The 11,863-nt window shown below is 40.9% G+C and overlaps 1 protein-coding gene across 9 annotated transcripts in view; it reads left to right on the forward strand.

Moving 5' to 3' along the window:
* The window catches only part of LOC147458895 (E3 ubiquitin-protein ligase), a 30,202-nt gene extending 24,590 nt beyond the window's left edge, over positions 1–5,612 (forward strand). For 4 of the 9 annotated variants that reach the window (XM_086510308.1, XM_086510313.1, XM_086510309.1 and 1 more), the window contains 5 exons: positions 2,989–3,122; positions 3,387–3,538; positions 3,700–3,758; positions 3,858–4,011; positions 4,851–5,612. In XM_086510308.1, coding sequence (XP_086366434.1) covers positions 2,989–3,122; positions 3,387–3,538; positions 3,700–3,758; positions 3,858–4,007 — 495 coding nt within the window. In that variant the 3' untranslated portion in view covers positions 4,008–4,011; positions 4,851–5,612. Of the gene's footprint in view, positions 1–2,472; positions 2,631–2,862; positions 2,891–2,988; positions 3,123–3,386; positions 3,539–3,699; positions 3,759–3,857; positions 4,012–4,137; positions 4,197–4,850 lie in introns of all 9 variants that reach the window. The other 5 variants (XM_086510310.1, XM_086510311.1, XR_015187809.1 and 2 more) reach the window with 4 other exon arrangements.
* Positions 5,613–11,863: the final 6,251 nt, after the last annotated feature.

Below are 11,863 nucleotides of genomic sequence, written 5' to 3' on the forward strand. Positions count from 1 at the left end.
CGACAGGTGTTTTGGTGCAAATTGGAGGCCAAAACAGAGAATTCAGCGCGTTGTAATTTCTCGCCAGGTTTTGTAAAGTGTTTTAAAGTGCATGGAAAGTCACTGTGTACTTGGGATTATGTCCGTGGAGACTTCTACTGTGGTTATGCTATTGAAATTGGGTTAGAGTAGGGGAATTTCAGCTTGATAAAAATGGGCCAGCTTGTAGAAGTTTACAGGTTTTCCTGGAGTGCAATAAGAATAAAGAAATACCGAAAGGGGCGCCAATCTTTGGGGCCAATAGGGTGTCGTTGTTACTCGAGAGCGCTCTAGCTACCAAGTCGTGAATTGTTTTGAAGTGGTGAATCCCAGTTTTACAGGTTTATTTGTGACGTTAAAGTACAAATAAAGTTAATCAAAGGAAAGTTCGGATGAAAGCAAAGTCTACCGCCCTTTAGTGAGGCTACGGGTCGGTTTCAAGCATTGACAACCTTTCTCTCTCCAGTTTGCATACCAATCAACATGCGTGTGCCATTGAACTATGAATGGAACTAAGTGTATCTGATGATAGTATAATGTATAATAAAGAGCTAACTCACCTTTAATGAAATGAAACCAAGGGCAACTTGATAACCGGTGATGATCCAATGGGATTCCCCTCCAATAGAGTGGCTTACGAGAGTTTGAAACAGCGTGCATAAAAACACTTCGGCGAAACGGGAGAAACGAGTCGACTTTTTTTTTTGCCCCCCTTTTGACCAGTTGACCTTAAACCACCCTATTTGGGGATTTTTAAAGCCAGGCCGCTTCACAAAATTGATACCTTGTTTACTCGTGACTCAAGTCTCACATCCATATTTTGGTATTCCCATGTTTTGATAGGTAAATTTATATGTATATTCAATGTATAATTATCATAGTTACCCGGAACGCGGAACGGGAACGGCGACGGGATCCCCGCGGAACGGGGGAACGGCTAGGGGTTCGGAAACGGTGCGGAACGGGAGGTATAAAAAACACCCAAATAGTGCATTTTTTAGCTTCTTGTGTTTAAATACAAGGAGTATTAGAGTGCTTTGACTCTAATACTCACAAAAAACTCGTTTTGAAGACCATTCAATCTTACTATGACTAGATGATGTGAGAGAGAGAGAGAGAGAGAGAGAGAGAGAGAGGGAGAGACTCGAGAGAGTGAGAGGGAGAGGGAGAGATTTGAAAGAGTGGGAGGGAGAGGAAGAGAGCTTGAAGGCTTAAAGCCTTGAGCCTTGAGAGAGTGAGTCTTGAGAGTGTGAGAGGGAGAGAGCTTGAGCCTTGAGGATTAGCTTGTGGAGAGAAAGGGGGAGGGGGGTGCATTTTATGAGTCCTTGAGGCCTTGCACACTTCAAAAAGAAGCCCAAACATTTACTTCAATTTTTTCAATTTTTGCCAAATTTGTTTGTAGCTGTTGGCCGTTCCAGGGGCATTCCGGAACGTTTTGGGGGCGTTCGGAACGTTCCGGAACGGCCGTTCTGGTTTGCACTGGCCACCCGGAACGTCAAACGTTTCGGAAGTTCGGAAAGGGCACTGCCCCCCCGGAACGCCGGAACGGGGGCTAGGGGGCGTTCCCCGGTAACTATGATAATTATAGGTACATACATGTAAAATGAAACATGTGTTTCGCTTTCTTTGAGCCCCGAAACAAAACGTTTCAGAAACCTCGAAACCCCAAAACGCACGAAACCCCGAAACGTTTCATGTCACACTGGAACTTTGAAACTTGAAAGGCTCATGGGTCACTAGCTTGGATTGCCGTCGATGAAGTCACTTGTGAGACTGCTCCCCATAGAACAAAAGATATTCAATGCACTAATGAAGAGCTAACTCACCTTTAATGAAATGAAACCAAGGGCAACTTGATAACCAGTGATGATCCAATGGGATTCCCCTCCAATAGAGTGGCTTACGAGAGTTTGAAACTTGAAAGGCTCATGGGTCACTAGCTTGGATTGTCGTCGATGAAGTCACTAGTGAGATTGCTCCCAATAGAACAAAAGATATTCAATGCACTATCTGTTTTATCCTTGCACTGAAGGTAGTAGAGAAATCTAATTACTGGCATGCCCCACCAGAGGCACAAAATGATAGTAAGACGCACTTGTGTGCTTGCAAGTGCGTAGAAGACAATTTATATCTCTCTCTCTCTCTTTTGGATACATTGTCGAATATCTTTTGTTCTTTCAAAACACAAGGACTTAGACATATGAAGGGTGGTTGATTGATGGATGAATGAGAGAGAGAGAGAGAGAGAGAGAGAGAGAGAGAGAGAGAGAGAGAGAGAGAGAGAGAGAGAGAGAGAGAGAGAGTGACATATGAAGGGTGGTTGATTGATGGATGAATGAGAGAGAGAGAGAGAGAGAGATGCGGTTTTTTCTTGCGATTGATGATTCTTTGCTAGGAGTGATGTGTATCTATGCGCCCACTTTAGCTCGTGAGAGGGCTGAGTTTTGGCAGCAGATTGTTGATGTAGTGCCTACTATGGATTCATGGATTGTGGGGGGCGATTTCAATAATGCAGAGACTTCTGCGGATTGGCGGGCAGCTATGCCGCCTGAGTTGCCTTCTGTTTCGCCACTTGAGAGGGATGCTTGGGATAGATTCCTTTTTGCATACAGGCATGTTCCGTCCTTGACTCGCACACTGTAGTCTTTGCAGTTTTCGTGGGGTTTCATCTAAGCAGCTTATTCTTGTCTTTATTGGCCTTTTAAGTAAGTGTATTTTAGGGTCATATATGCATGTTATATCTGTTAACTTAAGTGATTGTTCACTTTCGTGTTCTCTGAGAGATCTACTTTTATTGATCATAGACTTAACACTGTTTCCTGTACTTCACGGTTTTTTGTACAGGTAGCAAGAACTGATCCTGAAGCATGCTGTATTTTGCTTTTTTTTCCCCCCCACCAATTTTTCATACCTGGAAACCTTGCTTAGCTATGGATTTTTGTTTTATGCTTGGCGTTATTACCTTTTCAGATGAGGAATATCAACCTTGGTGATGCATCTACTCAGTTGGAGACTCTTTCAGAAGATGAGCGTCGTGCGCTTCGAGGCAGCAAGTTTGCTCCACTACCTGTTCACGCCAACAAAAAAGTGACAGCTGAACCAAGGTGCCCGTGGTTGAAGTCTTTCTTTTAAAAGCAGTATCATGTACATTACATAATCTGACTGAAAATTTCTCTCTCTCAACAAGACATTACAAAAGCAATGTTTGCAGTCAGCTCACTAGCAAGTGTTTATCATGTATAGTGTATGATTGTGGACACATAAGACCATTTACATCATCATTCACAAAATTTGTTACTCCAAATTTTGCACTTTGGAGGTTAAAAATTACTGGCATCTGATGTCATGTTTTGATTTGGTGTGCAAAGAATACCTCATCCTGGTGGGCCGGTCACTACGAACAAGGCTGCTGCTTTGGCCAAGTTTCTGCAGAGAAAGCTTGAGACATCATCGGGGTCTCTTTCTTTAGATCCTGTTTTGGTTGAAGCAGCGGTTGAAAATGCCAAAGCCAATTTGCATGGTAATGCACATGATGGTTTGTGTGTGTGCATGTGCGTGTGTTACATGGCTTTTATGTAATAAAGCAGTGGCTGGAGAAGGATTAGAATTTCAATTAATATGTCTATGTGATATCATCTATTGATACAGCAGGGATTGAATTTAGATTTTTGTGTTTGATAGGTATCTCAACAAGTTCTGTAAAAGTTCAACATGTGGAAACATTCTCAGACAGTGATAAGGCATGAAGTTTCAACCCTGCGAACCACCAGCCAACTTTGCTGGGTGGTTCCTTTTCCCTTGATTGAAAAAAAATCACATTTCACTGGAATGTCATGCAGGAGGTGGAAGAGGAAAGACGGGTTGACACTAAAGTTGTACAGTCTAATGGTAACAAGAAAAAAAGAAAGAAAAAAAAGAAGTGGAAGCAAACCACCAAAGTTGGAAATGCAACTGAAAAAGCTCCACTGAAAAAGAAAAAGAAGCAATAGGAAGGTAAGGCCTTAAATCAATGTCATGATTGGCACAGTTTGATTTGTGCTTTTTCTAGTAACTCAATAAGCTGACAGCATTGGATGCACTACCTCAGCTCTTTCCTTTTTTAAATCTCTGGGTTTCTAGTCACGGGAGGCTGAGCAAGTGGGATGAAATGCATGGTAGACGGGAGGGGCTACTTAAAGGTCATTCATTATTACTTGCTTCAGAGCTTCCTTGTTTATCTGATTTTGGAATGCTAGTCCAAGATGGATAGGAAATATGCTGCTATCATGCACTTTACTATTGATTTTCTAATTTCAAAATTAAGGCTCTGAAGTGAGAGGAGTTAGTTTAGTTGACTCTGTCGTTCACAGTTCTGGAGGTGTGCGTTTTTTACAAATGTATCATATATATCATTTTTGTGGGCTTGATATCCACATCACAGCATATCGGCGGCCTTGTCATTTACATTACAACTATTGCATCATTCGCATAATTCTCTACTGTATCTTTGAATTGTATTTCAATATGAAGAAAGTAAATAGTAACTGTCTACTTGGTTCTAATGCACCATGCAAAATTTTTGGCACAATTTGTAAACAGAAACATGGCCTTAAGGAAAGAAAAAGATGGAAGCTGGTATGTAGTATAGGCAAATGAGACCAACAATGAGTACAAAGTTAATAGCTGATTGAAGGAATACAATATCGTTGAGGAGGGCTATAAATTTTTGGATAGAGACAGCTTGTCAGACTGTAGGGAAGATATTGCTGCATGTTTCTGCGGCTATTTCCTCAACAGATCAGTCTTTTTTTGGGTTGCGAATATCGTCTGAATATAGGTCTGGATGTTTACAGGTTTATGCGGGAAAGGCACATTTTCACTTTTCCATGAGCAAGTAACGGACTCCAATGCATGCATCTTGGAGTTCGCATTAGATTTATTGAACCTTCTGGCTTCCAACCTTATATTTGACTTCTTACAGACAGTTTTCCCATTTGCTGAAGTTAAGGTGGCGCTGACAAAGTTCGCTGGTTGAGATCTTGTTGGTAAGCATATGGAAGCTTGTCCGATGCTTGTACGCGGAGCACCAATTGCCGGGGCCATGAGCATTGGCGAGGTTTTTGAAGCGATGCGCTTGCGGATGTGGCTGCGTTCAGTTTCATTTGACGAAAACAGGGCAGAAAATCCTCATGTTAGCGTTCTATGCTTACAATATAGTTTGTGCATATTTTTTGCATGCCAGTATCATATCTAATACTGGGTCCTGGTGCTCTGGAAATGCTGTGCTTGTGTCTTCTTGTAGGGGAAAATGCAGGTCCAGCTCAGGGCATTTGTGTTCTAAACATGAATCGCTCGCAACAAGCAATCTCTGTAAAGAGAAGCACTGTCTGTGAACAATTTTCCCACTTCCCCTGTATTACTGTTTTGACTATAAGAGAGTTGCTATGCAGTGGGTCCTGTGTATGCTTACTCAAGTTTGGATGTAGCACTCGGCTTGCTACTCATTGTGGACAGCCAGCGGGACTTTGTGCTAGAGGTTATGATGGGTTTTCAAGAAATTCTTTAGCTAGCAATATGCTGATCAATTTGAAATTAATGCTGTGGCCTTACGCTAATGTGGTGTTCCAAATGGGTAATGAGCAAAGTATCCCTCTCCTCTACTAAGAATAGGAGTTTACTGGTCTTGTACTGTTCCATTATGAAGCTCAGGAGATTCTATGATGGCATCTCTCCTACTGATGTTGTTGACGATTCGAATGAGGCTCTCGAGATTCTCACGAGGAACTGGTCCATGATGGCATTTCTCCTATTGATATTTGTCAAGATTCTAATGAGACTAGAGAGAGTCTAATCTTGGAGGAATATGCCACAATTCAGGCTTTCTGATTGTGGCAATTCTTTGCAAACTTATTGTGAACCAGGTCCAAACTACGCCCAGGTCAAGCTATAATAGGTGAAGAAAGAGTAAAACCAGCTGTGAGAAAGGAATTTCCGTGGAATGCACGAATGTCAGTAGAGGTTTTATTGTCAATTCTGATGTCTCGGGCCATCTTCCCATCTTCCAATCACTATGCTAAACTTTTCTTTGAACAATGTTTAGGCCCTTGAGCAATCAAATGCTACCAACCAAAGGCTTCTGTCTGCACTGAGTCTTCTTGTTCTCTTGCCAAGTCATATATTCCTGAGAGACATGATAACTTCACAAATTTTGAAACCTCTCTCTCTCTCTCTCTCTCTCTCTCTCTCTCTCTCTTCCCCACCCATATACTATAGATTGATTTCCACATTTAGGGCAAGCTTTCAACGTGGAATATTATGTGTGCATTTGCATATTGGTGCTATGATTGAGCAGATTTGAACATGCCACTATTAAATTGGGAAACCTTCTACAATACTAGTCGAGAAATTCAAAAGAGTTGTGCATCAAGTTGATTGTGAGAACCGGGTGTGCTATTTATGATTTTATGAATGCAACAGCTTGTCTTCTTTCTTAATGATTATGAAATTTAAAGATATGTATATCTACCCAATGCTCACACACCTTGGGTTTTACTGTAAATTTGAAAATGAGGTCCCGATAATAATTGGACTGTAAAGGTTTGGGATCATGGGGTAGTAGATAAGGGCCATGCATCTATTCTACTTTCTAAATGTTGCATGCAATCGTCTGTTGCTTGATATCTCAGCACACCTGGCATTTTGCTTGTGCCCTACGATCATAACACACCAGATTGGTGCACACTCAATCCCCAATTTGCACGGTGAATGTTGCAATCGGTGTTTGTTTGCAATACTCTACCCACCAGCTCTCACCAATTGTCTCTTGACATTACACCAGAGATGATATGTGATTGGACTCACTTGGCCAATTATCTTGAATGGCTCGAGTCTTCGATAGTCCACCTTTTGTGAAGGGTGAGATGAACGTAGGTTGTGGTGGAGAAGCCACACTCGATCCCCAATCTTGCACGCGCGAATGTTGCAATCGGTGTTTGTCTGCAGTACTCTACCTGCCAGCTCTCACCAATTGTCTCTTGACATTGCACCTACTAGTTGTCGCGTGTGTGTTGGCCCCCTCCCCCAAACCTTTACAATTGGGTAAAGGTCCCTTACTGCCCTTTCCTAGTAATACTACTCCCACCAATGGCTCGCTGTCTCCAGGTCGAAGTATTGAAGGACCAAGGTCACTAAGGGACCTTTCCCTACACCTTACTTGTCAAGGTCCAGAGTTGGGCATTTTAGTATATCTTCGTAGAAGTACCTTAGATTTGGGAGTAAACCATCATTGTCTCATCAGTTTGATTTAAAAAAACAAGGCCAAGGTATGATTTTCTTAAGCAATGTATTTACCTAATCTATGAAGACCAAGATTGACGTAATAGAACCTTGCAGAGAAGCCATGCCTAATCTCCCTACGTTCTCTGTTTCCTCCGCAACTTCTACAATATATCCAAATAAATCCTCGCTCAATCATTGGTGATGGTATCAAGAAACACCCCTTGCTATAAGATCTTTGCCACTTGCCAGGGCTCCGTCTCGCAAGCGGTGGGTGCAGACACAAAATATTGTCTGTTTCCCACAAGCTTAAAAATGGAGTTACGTATGTCTCTCAAAGTGAGTGCAATACTACCCATGCAACCATGAGTACTACCTACCCATGCAATCCATGCCCTCACGTCGTTGCAAACATGCTTTGCGAAGAGATAAGCTGGCTGTGAACCCTAAATCCCTAAACCCTAAACCCCCCGGAAATTAATAGGCCACTCTTTGTAAAGTCTGAAGTGTTTTCTAACTCAAACCCGGTGTTCAATTGTAATTTTGTTTCTTTCTTATAAAATCAAAAGGCGTATTTTGCAAAAGAAAGCCCTAAATCCGCAACAAGCAGGGGTTACCTTTCCCTTATTTGCTTAGTATTGACCTCTGTATTAGCAGACATCACTTAAATTTTCTTTTGGTCAATACCAAGCGAATAGGACCCTTCGGACTAGGTGACCTTACCTTATTCGCTTGGTACTGACCAACTACAGCAAATTAAAGCGCACGGGATCGAAATCAAAAGGCGTATTTGGCAAAGGAAAACCCTAAATCCGCAACAAGCAGGGGTTACCTTCCCCTTATTTGCTTAGTATTGACCTCTGTACTAGCAGACATCACTTTCATAATCATAGGTGGGTAGAGAGAGAGAGAGAGAGAGAGAGAGAGAGAGAGAGAGTGAAATGAAATGAAATGTTATATCAGTATGGGTGTGCAATGTGCAGAGTCCTAGATACACAATGGGCGGACATCAAGCTCACCTCCCAATCATAGAGCCAATATGGGCTCACCCCCGAGCCTGAGGGACTGCAACCAGTGGGCTAGCCTCTATTGCAAGAGCCGGTGTCCCATACCAACGAGCCCACATAAAAATACATAAATAGAAATAAGTAGTACTAAATTTTATTTGATTAAAAAATAAATTAGGGGAGTTTATGCTTACCGATTCAAGGTTAAGGTACTCATTCTTTTGAATGGATTAGAGTGCTCATTCTCTTTTGCGCTACTCTATTTTTTAGGATTCAATCAAACTCAGGAAGAGGTTAATGATCAATTTGATCTCTTCATTGTCCTTCATTGCTTCAAAAAGCTCTTCAGTTGTCACATTTTCATCGAGAGAGAGAGAGAGAGAGAGAGAGAGAGAGAGAGAGAGAGAGAGAGAGAGAGAGAGTCTGGCAAACTAATTGAGGACGGATTCGGCTTGCATGAAGGCTCGATTTCTAACTCTAAGGTCAGATTTTCCATTTCATCATCCATTGCACCAGTGTCACTCTCTTCTTCGTTAGAGTGGTCGTCATGTGCTAATGTTGTTAGGAGATGGGAATGCATAGAAATCGTGTTATTCTCTTGAGTTACATCATCTGAGATTCCATTTGAGTTGGTGTCAAATATTCAACGTCCTCGAGGATTGACAGGCAATGTGGAAAATTGTAGAAGAAGGCTTGCTCACAATGTGCCGATAAAATATATGGTTTTTGTGTTGTCGGTAATGGTTTTGAAGAGTCAACTGCTAAAAAAAACTAGATGGCTCTTGTCTCATTGTGGCTCTAGTCCCTTTATACTCAGCATGAAACCAATCAATCTCCAATAAAATTTGTTTTAACATAAGATATTCAGAATGATTTAGAAGAAACTTCGAAGTTAATAGCATCCATATTTCTAAATATATCTATAAAATCTTAATACCCGCTTGCAAATACGGAAGTTGAGTTCATAAATACCAACTACAATTCCCACATAGCCAAGCTTTGTATCTCTTGCACTTGCACGTGATTATTGCTTAAAAGATGAAACAATGGAAGAGTCTTGAGTAACGCGTCGTTGATCAATTGTGTTGACTCAAAGGTGTTGTCCATAGGACCACATGTTGCTATACGCGGATACCTAAAAGTACAGAGCCGAGTATATAAACTCCAAGTAAGAACATTAGGAATTCAAACAACTTCGTAATATACATTCATAGAGAAATTCAAACAACTTCGTAAATATACTTTTATAAAAGAATTAATACTTCTCTATCACAACCAAATTTAATCTCTCTCTACTCATCAATGATGTCTTCTCCCTCCAGAATTCCATCTCTCATACGCTTAGATAACCATGAAAGATTGGATGGAGGTTCAAACTAAATCAGTTTTGGTAGATTTTCTAGCTCTTCGTCTTCTTTGTGGGTTGGAAGCTTCCTGGTACTCTTTGATAAATCTTTCCATACACTGTGAGCTGTAAATAACAACGTGAATATGTTGAAGCGTTCTATTGCTATGAGCTTGTGAGAAATGCCTTTGCCACATATCACCATCTGACAATATAGGAGACTCTTCCATTGTCCATCTCTGAGGAGGAGCTATGTCAACATGGTCAAGGTACTAAGAAAGGTAATACATGCACTCTCCAAGCACCTATCCCTCGGTCATTGAACCTTTGATCGTGATCTTTGGCGAACAAGCCCCTTTAGAACTCCCATAAATCTTTCGACCCAAAACATCCAACGAGTGCTAACAACAACTGCAATCTCTATCTCATCCACAAGACAAATGAGTACATGGGCTTGGATATCAAAAAAGGATGTCGATAACTCTTTCTTTGCCAAACAAAGCAGCTCAATGCATTCCCTTTTCTTTTGCGGTATTGATCTTGTATCAATCTCCTTGGATGTGATCCATCTATAAAAAAATAGAAGAATAATGTGTGAAATCTTTATTAAAAGTACATATACAAACATCCGTGAGCTATACACATACCTTGCTAGCTTCCCTAAACAATAGATAACATTTTGGATACCACTTGTTAAGCAGCCATCAATAACAAGGGGGAGAACATGCTACATGTATCAAGTTGAAATCAAATTAGTATCTCTTGGTTGGAGGAAGGAGTTATTATGATTAATCACATATTAGGTTACCTTGATGAAATTATGCCAATCATGTGTCTTCAAGCTCAAAAGAGTTGTGTCATCCACAATAAATATATTCTTCAATCAGGCACCATGTCCCTTGAATGTGCGAATAGATCATATTCTTTGATTTATCATGTCAATCACTTCGGAGGTAAGTATCCATGGTGCATGTACATATTCTTTTCGACCCATCTCTTCATCAACATGGGGCGACAAGTTGCGTTTGTAATTTTGATCTTTTAAGTCGTTTCGAGCTATTTCTATGTCTTTCAAACCAATAAGATGTTTCCACGGCCTACATTTTTGAATATGTGCATAGGATCAAGAAGATGAGCGAGTCTTCAAATCTTTCCAATACTCCAAAGAAAACCATACAAACATAGAGGGAGTCAGACAAGGTCGTCCTTGAGATCGATCGTCCTCTCCATCACTTGTAAGCTCTGACTCTGAATCAATTATGGGCGCTTCTGTCCACTTTAGGTATGTTTTCGTAGGTGTCATCCGTTTTGGACATTGTCTACTTTCGATTTTTCCATTGAAATGTCTAGCTTTTGTTCTTTAGTGTGGCAAATGATCTTCGGGAAAGAATCATTTGTGTTAAAGGTATATATTATTATTGAGATGGTTACTATATGTAGATTTCAACCAATCACTGCACGAGGGACAAGTTTTATAACCTTTGTGTATACACACTTACATATTCAATCTAGAGGTGGAGGTGCTCTTTTTGGCCTACAAAATCGGTAATTCAATAATAGTCCATCCACGGCACGTAATGATTTAATGACATTTACAATAATGTATCTTGGAACATCTCTACTCATGTATTCTGGTTCATGCCCATTTTTGTACTCCAGAAATGTACAATTGGTTTGTGCATTCCTTTTTTGCGACTACTATTAATTAATCTGGTTATGTTTCCATGTGTATATGGTCTGACATCTGCATAAATTCGTTGACTTTCTGCATGGGTAATGTCTCTATAAAAAATAGATGTTGCACTAAGACACAAACCATAAGTGGTCATGCTATGGATGTAGCACGCCAACTGATGCCAAGGACCCCATCCATATATGGGTCCACAAAAGCACATAAGGGTCATCTCCGAATATGGTGGGACTTATAGATTTTGTGCAATGAATAGGCCACATCCTTCATCCGGAAGGCTAGAAGGAGCTATCATCTAACGAGTACCAACCTTCTCCATCTCTAGGAAGATATCTTCCATGCAATCCCCCATAATGTATGTGATTATACATTTGTACTAAAGGCAATAGACGATTAAGCAATGCATAATCGCCACGAGTCTCGCTCTCAAGGCTGGAGACAAAGGTTGTTGCAAGACATCCATTTGCAATTCTTGGATTGCATGACCATGTCGTGTATGAGAATGACAAGTAGCTTGATCATAGACGTTATCCTCATCATCAACTAGAG

The sequence above is a fragment of the Adiantum capillus-veneris genome, chromosome 4 (assembly GCF_014529385.1).
Source record: "Adiantum capillus-veneris isolate H3 chromosome 4, ASM1452938v2, whole genome shotgun sequence".
Classification (NCBI taxonomy): domain Eukaryota; kingdom Viridiplantae; phylum Streptophyta; class Polypodiopsida; order Polypodiales; family Pteridaceae; genus Adiantum; species Adiantum capillus-veneris.